At 34.4% G+C, this 16814-nt stretch overlaps 2 protein-coding genes across 4 annotated transcripts; both read left to right on the top strand.

Annotated features, from left to right (window-relative positions):
* The first annotated feature begins 2914 nt into the window (after positions 1–2914).
* LOC107935213 (uncharacterized) lies at positions 2915–6077 on the top strand. 3 transcript variants are annotated; one of them, XM_016867777.2, is made up of 2 exons: positions 2915–3730; positions 4638–5192. In XM_016867777.2, exons 1-2 carry the CDS (start codon positions 3301–3303, stop codon positions 4874–4876), a joined length of 669 nt encoding a protein of 222 aa, XP_016723266.1. In that variant the 5' UTR covers positions 2915–3300; the 3' UTR covers positions 4877–5192. The 3 variants fall into 3 exon arrangements, with proteins under 3 accessions (XP_016723266.1, XP_016723268.1, XP_016723267.1); XM_016867779.2 differs by lacking the exon at positions 4638–5192 and adding an exon at positions 5453–6077 and having other exon boundaries at positions 2916–3730; XM_016867778.2 differs by having other exon boundaries at positions 2916–3730; positions 4641–5192.
* Positions 6078–7133: 1056 nt separating this feature from the next.
* LOC107935190 (F-box/kelch-repeat protein At3g23880) lies at positions 7134–8387 on the top strand. The gene is made up of 3 exons (XM_016867757.1): positions 7134–7393; positions 7884–8268; positions 8376–8387. The coding sequence occupies exons 1-3, from the start codon at positions 7134–7136 to the stop codon at positions 8385–8387; spliced, it is 657 nt and encodes a 218-aa protein (XP_016723246.1).
* Positions 8388–16814: the final 8427 nt, after the last annotated feature.

Below are 16814 nucleotides of genomic sequence, written 5' to 3'. Positions count from 1 at the left end.
TTTTGACTATGCATTATAAAAAAATAAGGACTAAGTTATTATAGACATCCGAGAATAAAAATTAATTTTAAATTTGAGGTATAGTAAAGGGATAAAATTCATCATTTTTTTATAAAATGTAAAAAGAAAAGGTAAACTATAAAAATAGTCACTTTTGTTTACCTCACATTATATTTTAGTCACTAATGTTTGAAATGTTACATTTTAGTCACTCACGTTATTTTTTTGTTACGAATTGGTCACTCTACCGTTAAACTTCGTTACCTCCGTAAGGGCAGTCTTACGTGGCAGTCTAAATGTGTTTTAAATGCCAACTTGGATGTCTAGTTGTTGGGATGAAAATAAGTTTTTAATTAAATAGATTTAATTTGGACTGCTACATAGGACATCCAAGTTGGCATTTAAAACCTATTTGGACTGTCACATAGAACTGCTGTTATGGAGGTAATAGAGCTTAACGGTAGAGTAATTACTTCGTAACAAAATGATAACATAAGTGACTAAAATATAACATTTCAAACATAAGTGATTAAAATGTAATTTGAAACAAATAAAAATAATTATTTTTATAGTTTACCTAAAAAAGAAAAGCATGGCTAAGAGTCGTGGCAATGTAAGAAGGTACTTTGAATCTTCCTCGCAAAAAACCAAAACCACGTAATTGAGAAAGTAGAACGTAATTCATGGCTAGGCGAACAACCTTGGAAGCCCCTGTCTCCGTTGAAATATTTTATTCGGGTCTCGTGTCCAAAATAAAGAAATCAAATTGTTAAACGTATTACTAGAATAAGCTAAATGGGTGAATTTGCCTTTAAAGTATCTATAATCCATAGTTAAATTTAGGTGAACAATAATAAAATTAATGTTGAAAGACCTTATCTTCGTTCACCTGTTGGATCTAATTCAACTTTAAATTTATCTAAAATTTAATATGATTTTTAGATATAAAAAAATTTAATATTATGTACACTATTAATAGAATTTTTTAACTCTACAAACAGGATTTAATATATTTTGAAGTTTCGTCACAAAAAAACTCATACGAAAATAATTTGAATAATTAAATGTATTACTAAAGTTTTACTAGCAAAAATTAAAATAAGGATAACCAAGAGGGCTTTGGTCTCTAGCTAAATGAAAATTTTAATTTTAAGCCTTTTTTATTCTTAAATAAAAAAATTGGCTCTTTTAAAAATTAATAATTCATAATTTAAGTCCTTTTAACACAAAATTTTTAGATTTAACCCTTCTAATATTTTATAGTTTTACCTTGATCCTCTTTACCTTTGAGAATAATGATCATTAGTATTACTAGAAATCGTATCACATGAGTATATATATAGAAACGATAAATTTAGATCACAAAAATATGTTTAAAAATAAATTTATAATTTAAAATTAATTAATAATAACATATGTAATATGTACAATATTAAAATTAAAAAAATAGATTAAATTATGGCCTGAGAAAAAACAGTAAGAGATATTATCTTTCATAATTATGGTGTTTAAACTTATGGATATTTGGATCCGTATATAATATATAAAATATATTAAAAAGTATAAAACATAAAAAAAAATCATGATTTTATTTTTATAGTTTTATTAATTTAATTAACGTAAACTTATTTTGTACTCCGGGTGACTGTTTGATATTAAGATTAATGAAGTTGCAAATAATTGAATTGGATAGTAAAATTCATTGGAAAGTGAATTTTTTTAGTTAAAATTTTCACATCCTCCCAACCCAGGAAAAAACAAACACACCTAGTCCTTATCCAATTCTTTTGACTAATTTAGTATATTTATTTATTCTGTAGGAAATTAGTAAAGCTCCAAATTCCCCATTCTCCAAATTAATGTGAAATGGACATGTAGTTTGTAAACTGGCATTGATGTACACTTTCCAAGCATCTAATAGCACTCAAAGTCCTTTTTATATTTTCTTGCAGTCAGGGAATCCGAGGGGGGTAAGGTGTGATCATAAATGAATTGTGTTGGTACATGAAATCATGCTGTTTTGGTAAGCTTTGAAAAATTCAAGTCTATTTGCTACCCTAAACTATAGGGGAGGGGAGGAATTGTACACCAAAATCCTGATTGGATAGCAGAATTTTCTCAGGAAAAATATCTCAGAAAATTATTTGCATTCAAACAGTAAATTGTAGGTGAAGAAGATTGGAAATGAATGGTAGATAAATTTTTTCCCCTTTTTTTCCAATGAAAATGATACCCATCATATCCTTCTATTCAACTTTTGGCTCTTTTCTCAAGTAACATTATAGCACCTGTGTAGAAATTTCTCAGTTTGTAAAATAGGCAAAAGAGTTTTTTGCCTATTTATAAATGTGAGATTAGACCTTGTTCACGAGCTAAATATTGAGGTATTTAACAGAGAAAATTGCTCAATTATGAAGCTTTCTAATCATGTCCTTGAAAGAATGTAGGGCCACCTAAAGCTGGCATTGGAACATCATATTCACAACTTCTATAGCACATACACAATTACTTTAGAATGATTTTTGGTTGCACCTAAACTTTAGTTCACCAAAATTAAAGGTCGGCTCCTATCAAATCAAATGATTTTAGAAATTGGGAATTGGGAACCAAGCCTAATTGGATTATCAGTACATTCTTTAAGCTTTTTTTCTAAATTATAAATTTAATTATTTATAAATATAATAAATTTAAATGAACAACTTTATTTACTACTGCCATGCATTTAATGAAAGAAAAAGGTCACATGAAAAGGGATAGTACTTTCTTTGGTGCAAGTTACAATAGTGTCCTATTGAACACTGTAGGACCATTAACATGGCACAATTTCTTTTAATTTATGTATTTAATAATCACAGAATTAAACTAGTAATAATTAGATTGTGTATATATCTTTGCTTCAAAAAGTGATTTGGGTAGTGAAGGGCTGTCTGCCCTTTCCAATCCCACTATCTTCCTTTATTTTTGCATATATTGTCTTGTGTGTTCATCTTATTGTAAACTTGAAGAAAAAGCCTATTTCACGGGTCTTTTTTTCACACTCCTATCAATTATTTGAGGGAAAGTTTGTCCAATGTTTATCACTCACAAATTAATCACAAATATTGTTTTTTTTTCTATGTGGGGGATAAAGGGGCATTGTTATTTTTTATTGTTTTTCTTCATTAATTGAGGAGCCTCTGTGGTAAGGGAATTTATGTCATTCACACACTTTGTTTTCTCTAATTCCTAATCCCCCCCTCCCCCCCCCCAAAAAAAAACACTCTAAAAACCTGTCTCACTTTCCCATTATTTTCTTCAACCATGGGAGCCTCTAATAGCAAGAAAAAGAGGAAGCCATGCCATGAGAGGAGAAATGTGAAGGTATTGATGACAGACAAAATGAGGCTTCTCCAAGAGGGAAGAGTGGGAGGGTATTATGAGAAAGAAGTGATGGTTTATGCATGCAAAGAGGCTGAGTGGGTTAAAGAGAGGAAGAAGTTAAAGGAGGAAGTGAAGGTGTTGAGGAAGTTAGTGGACGAGAAAGAAGAGAAGATAAAGAAAATGGAAGAAGGTGGTTCATCTATGGTGATGGTTCAGAAATGTGACAAAGGGTGGCCATTGCTTGGGACAAGTTACTTATTGGAGCAAATGAAAGAGGAAAGGGCAAGGAGGGATGAAGTTGTGGAGAAATGGAAACAACTCTATCTTGCCATCAGGACTGAGCTTGATGATCTCATTCAAAGAACTCATGGTACCTATCTTTAATTATTTCAACTCTCACATTTTCAATATATTCTTTCACTTCTTTAATTACTTTCAATTGGGTCATTTAAAGCTTCCATGAATCCTTTCAAGAAAATTAATATTTGTACAATTTAACAAAGACTAAATTATAAAAATAGTTACTTTTGTTTGTGTTAGATTATATTTTAATCACTTATATTTAAAATATTACATGTTAGTTACTTACGTTATTATTTTGTTACGAAGTCGTTACTCTGTTGTTAAGTTCCTTTACCAACGGCAATCATAGGTGACAGTTCAAATGAGTTTTAAATGTCAATTTGAATATTCTATTAGATCAACTAGGATGAGAATAGTTTTTTTGAGAAAAAAAAAGAGGTGAAGGATTTTTTTTCCAAATTAATTTAAATTTTTTAATTAATTAAATTTATTTAATTAAAAATTTATTCTTGTCTCAAATGGACATTAAAGTTGACATTTAAAATCTATTTAGACTGTCATTAAGAAAGTAATAGGGCTTAACGATAGAGTAACTATTTCGTAACAAAATGATAACGTAAGTGACTAAAACATAACATATTTTAAATATAAGTGGCTAAAATGTAATTTGAGTCAAACAAAATGACTATTTTTTTGTAGTTTTTGAAAGGGTGAAAAGTGTAATTTTTTTTCATTTAACCAAAGCTTAAATTGAATGATTTAATATTTTGGAAGAGCTACAAAGCAATTTTCTCATTTAATAAAAGGGCATCAAATATTCAAAAAAAAAAACATAACAAATGTTGGCATCTGAGTCTAGATTTGTTGAATATCACTGATAAAAATCTAGATTTTGGTAGTGAATTTTCATTTGGAAAGCTTCAATCATTGCTACATAGTTAAAAAGTTGAACAAAAATAAATGATTGAATGTAGAAGATGCAATCAATTGGAAAACAGAGGAAGAGGAGATGATAGAAGATATGAAGAAGGAACTAAAGAGCAAAGAAGAAACAATACAAAGTTTGAAAGCTCGATTAGCTTCAATGGAGAAGGCAGGATATGAGATGAAACGTGAGATGGATATCCTTAAACAAAGCTTCAAGATTTTGGGCAGTAATTATGCTACCATTAGTAAAAAAAGTAGTAGTACTAAGCTGGGTCACTATTTGTGAAATTAGCCTTCCATCAAATTACACTACTATTTATGGGGTCATATCATATGTATACGAAAATAAGTTTGGTTGTTTTATGGATTATTATGGCTTTAATGGGAATGGGAATGCAAATGCCAAAGCTGACGGCATCCCAACAACATTTGCTTAAGCCTTTTACACATTAATATTGCATTATGTAAAATTTGAAAGTTCATACTTTCATAAAACATCTATGTTTTCTTTTTCTTTTTTCTTTTTATGTTTTAAATAGTCTTTTATAGATGTCAATTGTAGACATTGTGGCCACTACAATAATAAGACGTGAATTTAAGTCCGTTAAAGCGCATTATCTTCCTATTTATGGATTGGTGAGGAGTTATGTCTAATTTTAAACATTATGTCAAAAAAAATAATTAGAACCTATAATAAAATTATTAAAACTTATAATCAAGGGTAACGTTGATCCGTTTTCTACAAACTTTAAGGTGTCAACTAAAACATTTATTTCCACCAATAATTGCCAACAAATTAAAGTTCTCTCTCATTTTTTAGTTTGTCTAAAGTTTGTCTAATAATTGATTTGAGTTTTTGTAGGGAGATGATTAAAGCCAAACATGAAGAAGGACCTCAATTGTTGTGGGGATCACGACACAAACCCTCCATCACCTCAAGGAAGCGAATTTCACCAAAAACCCAACTTGGATTAGCCTGCTGTTGAAGTCGCAACACTAAGTATGTGGTGTCATGACATTATGCCTCGCAATCATGACTAAAAGTTCTCAAAGTTGAGTCTCCAAGCCAATTGTCGAAGTTAAAGAATCAGTGGCCTATCGTCTAGGTTGTGGCACACCAAGTGCCCCCAAGGCAACTTTGTCCCAATTGACATGGGTATTGCAGCACCGAAGTTTGACAAGTGAAAAAATGCAGGGCAATTTTGTGTCAAACTTAACTCAAGTCATCACATCTTTTAAGGTCTTTTTTGTCAATGCTAAGATTAAGGAATTTAATGTATTTAAGGCATATTTATGGCATAACGGAGATACTTTTATCAACTTTTTTTCAACATCTTTTATTTCCTCGACTATTTTTAGCTTTCTAGGTTTTTCCTTTTCTAGCTTAGTTGTTATTTCTTGTTTTGTTCTTTTGTTCTTTATTTTTGTTGCACTTTTATCTTCATTCCAAAAAGATATAATGACCTACATTGTTATTTTAAGTTTTCCTTCAAAGTATTAAATATATTTACATGTTTTTAGTTGTCAAAGTGCATAATACTAATTTGGGCTCATGATCTGTTAATATTCCTGCAACCATCACCTCCATCAAGGACCTCTTTATGAGTCACTAATCATTTCTCAACCCTTGCATCTTTTGTGGTTATTTGATCATTCATTTGAGCATGAAATTGATTGGACTTTGTGTTTTGATGATGAGTAAAAATTAAGCTTTACAGTAATTGATTGATTTTCACACATGAACTAAACTTTGTTTTACTTATCTTAATTTTCCTTGAAGGACGTCAATAATAAATTTTGAAATTTATTTAATTTAGTTCCATTTATTACAATTTAATCTCTGACCCAAAGACTAACTAAACAACACTTCTATTAACCAAATACCAAAGATTTAGCCACTCATGCTTCTACTTAAGCAAACAAGAACACAATAACAACATAAAAAAATGCTAAAGGGTAAATGCAAGAGAAAAGAGAAAAGATGGGTTTTTTTTTTAAACAAACTTGAAGATAAAGAAAATGACAACAAAGGAAATGTAAAAGAACACTTAAAAATCAAATTTTTAATGATGAAACTAAAAGGAAATTAAGTTGCATTAATTCTAAGGATTAAATTGAAATTACAAGGAGTTTAAGGTACTAAACAAGTAAATAAACACTAACTACAGTGTAATTAATTACTATCTACCACTAAAACTAGAAAAATAAACTAAGCCCTAAACACATAGAGAAGAAAACTCTAACCCTAAACTAAAAAGATGAAATAAAAATCTAAACTAAAGCCTTCTAACCTAAAACTACGGCCCCCTTTTGTACTCAGCCAGAAACGACTTTTAATAGTTGATTACAACTCAGTTTTTAATGATCAAATCCTCTCACAGACGAGCTTTTGCCCATGAACAAGTTTAGTAGACACCGAAGCAAAATTTAACCTCCTAAATATATATGTATATAAATGACCGAACAGATTTTCCCCCTTCTCGTTTTCTTTTTAGATGCCCCACTCCAATGCGACAGTGATTTGAACAATTAAGTTCCGGCAAATGGAAAACCAAAACCAAGAATCAACCCCGGCCCAACCAAATCAACGACTTGGCTCACCGAGTCAAGAACTGCACTCAACCTCTTATAATGAACAATCCCAGAAACGGAACAGCCCTGAATCACCGCAGCACGAAAGCCACGTTTCTGCTCAATCCCCCAAACGGTCGAGAAACGGCAGTCTTCCTCGGCCTTCGTTTCCACAAGAAATAATTTTTGAAATCCTCTCGAATTTACCCGTTAAGTCCCTCCTCCGTTTCAGGTGCGTTTCCAAATCCTGGAAATCCCTCATAGCTGACAAATTCCATCAAAAAGCACCTCAAAAGAACCCAAAACGACCCCGAATTCTCCAAAAAACGAGTCTTAATCAACATTGCAGACATCGCCCCCCGCACCCAAACCGGATCCACCATCAAGTCATGCTCCCTTACCCTTAAATCTATATTCAAAGACCCAAATGTTAATACCACGGAAATCGAATACCCATCGAAGAATGAGTGTCATAGTGATTGAATTGTGGGCTCATGTAATGGTTTGGTTTGCATAACTATTAGAGAAAATACAGTCCTTTTATTAAACCCGACTTTAAGGGTTTCCAAAAGGTTGCCTGATATAGGGTTTAAGAAAAGGAGGGTTATACTGTTTATAGGTTTGGTTTTGATGCTTCCGTTGATGATTATTAGATTGTTGGGGGTTTTTTCTTATCCCAGAATAGTTAATGTTTGTTGATTGAGAACTAATTGTTGGAGAAGGATTCAGGATTTCCCGTTCGAGGTCTTTTCTAATGAAGCTGGGAAACATGTGGATGGTACTTTGAATTGGGCTGTTTTTAGTGGACAAGATGGGGATTTTTCTATTGTCTCCCTTGATTTGGCTCGGGAGACATATAAGGAAGTGACCCAACCGTGCTATGGCGACGGTGTGGATGAGAGGACATTAGGGGTCTTGGATGGATGTCTATGTGTGCTTTGTAGTTATAGGAAATTGTATGCTGATGTTTGGGTTATGAAAGAATATGGAAAGAGAGAGTCTTGGACTAAGCTGGTTAGTATTCCATACTTACCGTATGAAAGGTCTGAAATGTTTTTGACACCTGTGTCTGTATCAAAAAGTGGTGAAATCTTATTGCGTTATGGGGTGAATATACTTGGATGGCACTTAGCATTTTGCACCTTTAGGCATCCTAGGTGACTGGTCTTAAAGATGCTCTTCTGCTCCTGTATATTATTGTTTAATCTTTACAGATAGGAACGTAAAAGGAGTGCTTGATTTGGAATATGATTCATTTCATTAAATCTTTAAGATGGGCTGCAGGTTGCAGTGTTTCATTGAAAAGTATAACTCCCAACTTGGGCTACTGATGGAGTTTTAGCATGTTCAGCTACAAATTTTCCTCACTGTTTTGGTTGGTTCCGGTCATCGTTGTCGTCACTCTTAAACCTTCTAATTGATTAAGTTACAGTTAGTTCCACTTTCTGATAATTTTTACTCAAATCATGTCATGTTTTTTAGCGTTGCAATATGTTTATCAGCGTGTTAATCTGTCATTAATTATTTTCAACTTGTTCTGCTAATGTAGTTTTAACTTTGAATGCTGTTTTGCTGTATACATACTCGCAGGCACTGAGTAGTTATATGTTTCAAATTGGATGTAAGAGTATGTTTTCTTATCGATCTAATTGCAGATGTAATTTTGTTGAGTGTTGTTTTCTTATCGATCTAATTGCAGATGTAATTTTGTTGAGTGTTGTTTTGTTGAGTGTTTGTTTTTCTCTCTCTTTCTCATGAGGATCCATTTCCGTATCTATAAGGTACGGTCCTTTGATGTGACGTACTAGGATCAGCTAGGCCCCATGCATGTTAACACGTACCCTCTCCTAGGATTAGCATGTGTCCTCCTAGTATGAGTTCGCCTGCATGGTGGTGAAGTGCATAAGTGAACCGTAGTGGCGAATTGCACGATAGTGAAATACCTACCTATTGAGGTAAGAAGAGATGGCCCTGTCGTGGCCAGGTAGTAACGACCTACTAAACCTAGAGTAATCAGAACAACGAATGGAAAATTTCAGAGTTCGACCTTTGAACGTCGATTCTTCTTCTCAATGACACTTCTTTCCCAGGAAATTCGAAATCCAAGAGGTTGGATAGTTTTAGTGTTAAATGTAGGCCATTTTAAAGAGACTCAAAATCTGACGGTTTGTTTCTTTAGAGAACAAGGCCCTATTGATTTTTTACAGCTGTATCCTCATGCCGCAGGGTAAGTCGTACATAATGAGTTTTAGGCGTATCCAGTAAGTTTTAATTCAAAGATCCCATGTTTTGCTTCTGCAAGCTCTCAGAAGAGCCACTTTGTAAATCTTTTTCGACTAGGCGGGGGACAAATTGTTATAGTGTTCGCTATTATCCGTTCCTGAACCGACCCTCTACTCGCCCAGGACCAGCCCATCTCTTCTTACCTCAATAAGTAGGTAGTTCGCTATCGTGCACTTCGCTACTATGGTTCGCCAATGCACTTTGTCACCATGCAGATAAACTCATACTAGAAGGACACGTGCTAATCTTAGGAGAGGTACGTGTTAACATGCATGGGTCTATCTGTTCTTAGATGCCACATCATAGGACCAAAGAGTGAAAAACAAACCCTCAACAAATTTGTTTCTCTGATGTTCTGTTTGAAGTTTAAGGTTCCTTCTATCAAGTGTATCCAAATTGATACTCTTTTTTACCATGTGACACGTTATGGTAGGATCCGCACATCCTGCTGTTTCGTTAGTACCGTTAACATCACGTGCTAAGTGGGTGGACAAAATTGAAGTACTAAAATGGGCCAAAAAGAAAAAGTATAAAATTTGCTATTCCTCTACTTTTAACATTTTTAGTTCCTTTACTTTTTTTTCTTCAAAACTTAAGCGTTAAATAAAAATATTTTGAAATAAAAAAAAAGTACTCATAGAAATGATTTTGAATTTAATTGAATAATTTTAAAATATTAACAATTGAATTTGTATTTTAAATATAAAAATTAAAAGGATTAAATTTCTTGAAATAGAAGTAAAAAAGAACAAATTTCAAATAGATTTAGAATATACTGTAATCAAAATTTAAATGCCAAAGTAGAAAATTTGATATAATGAAGGGTGGAATCGATAATGAATATAATACTCTACTGTCTCTATGCATAAATAATATGCCATAATTTATAGTAATTTACAAATGCTTCGAATATTAAATGAGCCCCAAATGGTTGTTGAAGAGTCTGTTTCTGACATCCATTATCTGTGTCTGTGATCACTACTAATCGATTGTGTTTCACTTCAACTAACTGCATAGCTCTTCTTAACCGTTCATATGCAAAAACATTTACATCACAATGTCACCAATGGTGAGTGAAAATAAGACCAAAATTTAAAAAAAGAAAAGAAAAAGGTCAACACTCTACAGCAACTTTGGAGAGAGAATTACCATGGTGAGGAGATGAAGATGGTATAATTAATTACTTATCAGACAAGTAAATACTCGGACAATGGGGCTGCACTCGTAACACTAATCCAGCATACCACAGCAATTAAATTTGCCATCCCAATTGATGAGTCTGATAAGAAGTGGAGCTTATGAGCATTACTGTCACCCCTGAACCCCCTAACTATCATTGCCTGTCAAAAACCAAATCGGTTGCTCAGATATTACATGCACAAACCTTTTATTGGAAGCTATATTACTGAGGTTCGAGGGTGACTATTCAATATGAGTACATGTCCCAAACATTTATGTCTTAACTTTCTTCTAACTTTTCTATATATTTGAATGATCAATCATGAATTCATCAAAGGCACGAGAAACCTACTAACCCATACTCAGGAAACCTTACTAACTAAAATGACCATACGTGTGAAATGTTACTTTTTCCTTTTGGCCTAATAAAAAAATGGTGATAGGAATTGAGAAGAGAAATAGTATTGAACAGAGCTAAGCCTGAATATGAACCTGAGAGATTTGCTTTGCATGCTTCAAAATATTTTTGAAGGTCAGCTGAATGTAGGAAGCAAAAACTGGAATCAAAGCTGTTGGATAAAATGGCAGCAACAACCAAACAATGAAACACTAAGAGCATAAGCTCTTCAAACAGCAAGCAGAAAAACACAAAGCATCAAGAGCATAAGCTCTCGGTTAACAAGCAAAAGGAAAAAAAAATATGTTTGATTGAAACCGAATGATAATACCATTTTCATTTCATTTCAAAATATAGAGTTACAAAAGTGGAATGTTTACCTAACAATTTCCACTAAATTTGGCAACTTGTCAATTAATAATTAAAAAGATGAAAGCATATTAGCTATCATTATGTTGTTTCAATTATAGCTATCATTATGAAACCAAGTTGCACACCAACTTGTTTCAATTACAAAAGATTACAAATATTAAAAATAAACAAAATAAACAAAATAAACAAAATGCACCAAGTTGCTCCTTTGTTGCTTTACAGTCCATGTTCAACACTCCTCCTTGGACTGTAGGCAACAAACACCAATTGATTTCCTTAGAAATTCAAACCTGATTGTGCCAAGAGGCTTTGTCAAAATGTCAGCCAATTGATCTTGTGAGCTGCAATGTATTAGACTCACTTCTTTGGATTGGACAACTTCTCGAACAAAGTAAAACTTGAGCTTAAAATGTTTGGTTTTGCCATGAAAAACAGGATTTTTAGAGATGGCAACTGCTGACTGGTTATCCACCAAAATTTCAGTAGGCTCGAGCTGTTCTTCATTCAAATCACATAGCAACTTCCTAAGCCAAATGGCTTGATTCACTGCTGCAGCTGCTGCTATGTATTCGGCTTCAGCAGTAGACTGAGCAACAGTTTGTTGCTTCTTTGAACTCCAACTGAAAACTCCCGAACCAAGTGTAAAGAAGTAGCCTGAAGTACTTCTCATATCATCAACTGATCCACCCCAGTCACTATCTGAGTAGCCAGTTAATTTCAGCTCACTTCCTTTCTTGAACATTACACCAAACTTCAAAGTACCTTTGACATACCTGAGTATTCTCTTTGCTGCTTTCAAATGAGTTGTATTGCAGCTGTGCATGAATCTAGACAGTAGACTAACTGAATGCATAAGGTCAGGTCTGGTTGCTGTCAAGTAAAGTAAACATCCAATCAGGCTTCTATACTCCTTTTCATCTACCTTTTCTTCATTTCCAAAGCTGCTTAGTTTCTCTCCCACAGCTAATGGTGTGCTCACTGGTTTGCTGTTTTCCATATGAAACTTAGTGAGAATTTTCAAGGCAAATGCATGCTGGCTGATAAAAATGCCTTGATCAGACTGGTCTACTTCCATACCAAGGAAGTAAGTCATGATTCCCAAGTCTGTCATGTCAAACATGTCTTGCATATTCTTCTTGAACTCCTGAATCAAATCGACCCTGCTTCCAGTCACTAATAGATCATCTACATATATTGAGACAATCAGCAAAGTCTCATCTTTAGACTTCTTTATAAACAAAGTTGGCTCACTCAAACTTTTCTCGAAATTGAGCTTAGACAGGTAAGCATCTATCCTGTCATACCAGGCTCGAGGAGCCTGTTTTAGTCCATAGAGTGCCTTCTTCAGCTTGTAAACCTTGTCCTCCTTTCCTTGGACTTTAAATCCATCAGGCTGTTCAACATAAATCTCCTCTTTATGGACCTTCCACTGTTTCTGTGCAGCCAAAGCAAACAGGAGCTTTATGGTGTCCAGCCTTGCTACTGGAGCAAATGTCTCCTCAAAATCAATGCCAAACTGTTGATTGTACCCTTTCACCACAAGCCTTGCCTTGTGCTTGTTCAAAGAGCCATCAGCATTGAATTTGGTCCTGAAAACCCATTTGACACCTATGACCTTCTTCTGATCAGGTCTGTCTACCAGATCCCAAGTGTCATTCTTATGGATCATGTCGATTTCAGCCTCCATAGCCTTCTTCCAGCTCTTGCTTCTTGCAGCTTCTTCATAGCTTGAAGGCTCAACAATGGCCACATTGCATCTTTGGTAGATATCAGCAATAGACCTGGTCCCTCTCACAGGAGTATCATCTACATTGGCATTACTGACTTCATTTTCTGCCAATTCCAGATTGTTGTCAATCTGCTCTTCTTCAAACTGACTTGTGTTAGAGCCATCTAGACTCCAAAACCTTCCTTCATCGAATTTGACATCCCTGCTTACCAAAATCTTCTTGGTTGAAGGATCAAATACTCTGTAGCCCTTCTTGCAGCTACTGTAGCCAACAAATATACCAGGAACTGATCTCTTCTCAAGCTTGGTTCTTCTTTCTGCAGGGACAAGTACAAAACACATGCAACCAAACACTTTTAAATGGGAAACTGTTGGTTTAAGATCATACCATGCTTCAAAAGGAGTTTTATCATTTAAAGCATGTGTTGGCAGCCTATTGAGCAGGTACACTGAGGTGTTGACACCTTCAGCCCAAAAAATGTTTGGAAGCTTGCTTTGAAACAACAAACACCTGGTCATGTTCATCACTGTTCTGTTCTTCCTTTCACATACTCCATTTTGCTGAGGAGTATACACTGTGGTCAATTGATGATGAATCCCAGCCTGCTCACATAGCTTCTGAAATCTTTCAGACAAGTATTCAGAACCATTGTCTGTCCTCAAGGCCTTAATCCTGCAGCCTATTTGATTTTCTGCCAATGCCTTGAACTTTCCAAAAACTTCAAACACTTCTGACTTTTGTTTCATGAAATAAACCCAGCAAAATCTGGTCAGATCATCAATAAACAGTATAAAATACTTACTGCCATTCAGTGAAGGAGTCTTCATTGGTCCACAGACATCTGAGTGCACCAATTCAAGTCTTTCTCGAGCCCTCCATGCTTGGTTTACTGGAAAAGGCAACCTGGCCTGTTTACCAAGCTGACATACTTCACAAACAGACTCATTTGCATCAACCTTAATCATGTCCTCTGTCAAACTCATCTTGTGCAGCAAATTGAGTGACCTGAAATTGACATGGCCAAATCTTCTATGCCACAGATCAGCATTGTCAACTGAACTTGTATAGGCTCTTCTCTCAAGTTGGCTCACATCCAACATAAAACACCTATCTGCCATGGGTGCTGAAACAACTTCTCTACCAAGAATATCATTAATAACACAAGAATCATTCTTGAAAACTAGAGAGTAGCCTTTCTTAACCAGCTGACCTACACTAAGTAGATTTTGATCTATTTCAGGTACATAAAGCACATCTGAAATAACCTTGTTACCTGAACTAGTGTTGATCACAACATCACCTCTGCCTTTAGCTTCAATCAGATTCCCATTGCCTATTCTGACCTTTGAAGCAAAACTCCTGTCAAGATCCTTGAACAGGCTCTCATTTGATGCCATGTGATGTGAGCAGCCACTATCCACAAGCCAACTGCATTTGGATTTGCTTGTGGTTGTAGAACATGAGGCAGTGAAGACATGCTCCTCCTGAGCTTGAAGATCTTCAGCAGTCTTGGCTTGTACTGGCAGAGTTTGTGACTTTTCTTGATTTCTACAAATCTTTTCATGATGACCATACTGCTTGCAGCTCTTGCATTGGATGTCTGGTTTGTTCCAGCAATACTTCTCCAAATGGTTAGTCTTCTTGCAGTGAACGCATGGTGGAAACCTCCTTCTACCGACATCTTTCTTTGATCTTTCCCTCTTTTCAAACCAAGGCTTCTTAGCTTTCTGACTTGAGCTGGAGCCTTCTTTGACCTTTGCTTGAAAAGCACCTTCAGGTCTTTCCTCCTGCCTACTTGCTCTTCTCTGCTCAAGTGCATAAAGTGAGTTAACCAACTCAGACAAAGAAATGGTTGTGAGATCTCTCGAGTCCTCCAATGAGGAGATTTTTTACTCAAACCTTTCAGGTAAGGTGGTAATAACCTTCTCAACAACCCTGCTGTCACTGAAATCTTCTCCAAGGAGTCTAATATTATTGACAGTAGCCATAATCCTATAAGAATATTGCTTGATAGTTTCTGACTCCTTCATCTTCAAATTTTCAAACTCCCTTCTAAGGTTAATTACTTGTTGCTGCCTTGTCTTGTCTGATCCCATGAACTCCTCTTTCAGCTTGTCCCAAGCTTGTTTGGGTGAGTCACAGGCCATGATGCAAGTAAAAATTACATCAGACACTCCATTCTGTAGGCAGGCCATGGCTTTATGCTTCTTGGCTCGCTCCTCACCATGTTGCTTGATCTGAGCAATGATTGGATTTGCTCTCAATGGTAGTGGCTCGACATTATTTTCAACTGCACTCCACAGATCAAGTGCTTGGAGGTAAGTTTTCATTTTAACTATCCAAATGTGGTAGTTTTCTCCAGCAAAAATTGGTGGTGGAGGAGGTGCAAAGCTCATGTTGCTGAAACTGATTTTGCAGAAGCAAAACTGACTTTGTTTTGAAAACTAAAACAAAACCACAAAGGTCCTCAAAGATAGGATGCTCTGATTACCATTTGTTGGATAAAATGGCAGCAACAACCAAACAATGAAACACTAAGAGCATAAGCTCTTCAAACAGCAAGCAGAAAAACACAAAGCATCAAGAGCATAAGCTCTCGGTTAACAAGCAAAAGGAAAAAAAATATGTTTGATTGAAACCGAATGATAATACCATTTTCATTTCATTTCAAAATATAGAGTTACAAAAGTGGAATGTTTACCTAACAATTTCCACTAAATTTGGCAACTTGCCAATTAATAATTAAAAAGATGAAAGCATATTAGCTATCATTATGTTGTTTCAATTATAGCTATCATTATGAAACCAAGTTGCACACCAACTTGTTTCAATTACAAAAGATTACAAATATTAAAAATAAACAAAATAAACAAAATAAACAAAATGCACCAAGTTGCTCCTTTGTTGCTTTACAGTCCATGTTCAACAAAAGCCCGTAGAGACAATAGGTAAGGAATACATGAAATCAGAAGCGGATAAGGCAGAAACAAAGCCCCTTTGTCTAATGTAGTTGTCAATCACACAATATGATAGAAAACAACTTCTAGGGAAAAGAACTAAAAACTCTACAGTCAAAAAGTTTTTGCTAGATTATATATATGTTGTACATAAAGTTTTAAAATCTTTAAAGCAGATAAATATTGAAAAATAATTTGAAAATAAATAAGTTATAACTTATAAAGGATATATCCATAGAATTACCTATTTAATGAGCTAACCTATTGGAAATCATAATTTCTTGTTTTTTAACTTCTGGGTTTGTTGCCTAAACCTGATTGTCTCACCACAAAAGAATCATATAATTTTCCATTAATGATCCTAAAATTTTCATTGTTTTTTCTTCTATTTTTCCTCTACAAGTAAAAAAGCATATGTTACTCGATCCTTGAGTGTCGATGTGATTATGTGTCTAACGTAAGCATCTATAATTTTTTGCAAACTAGTCCATGTACTTGAAGGGTCATATCCTCATAAGTATATCTAGATATGCATGGGAACACTAGTACGTCAAGAAAAAACGAAGATCCGTTAAAACAGATAAAGAAGCAGCAAGTTTTCACTAAAGAATTTCATCACTATAAAATGATAATGATTTAACCATTCTTGCGGAGGTCAGATATGTAGTTCTAGACTGTCATTGAATTCCTAAGTATTTAAAATAGAGATATGTGCAATCTGTAATTTATTTATGA

This window comes from Gossypium hirsutum, chromosome A09 (genome assembly GCF_007990345.1).
Source record: "Gossypium hirsutum isolate 1008001.06 chromosome A09, Gossypium_hirsutum_v2.1, whole genome shotgun sequence".
NCBI classification, from domain to species: domain Eukaryota; kingdom Viridiplantae; phylum Streptophyta; class Magnoliopsida; order Malvales; family Malvaceae; genus Gossypium; species Gossypium hirsutum.
This window is presented reverse-complemented; position numbering and strand designations above follow the sequence as displayed.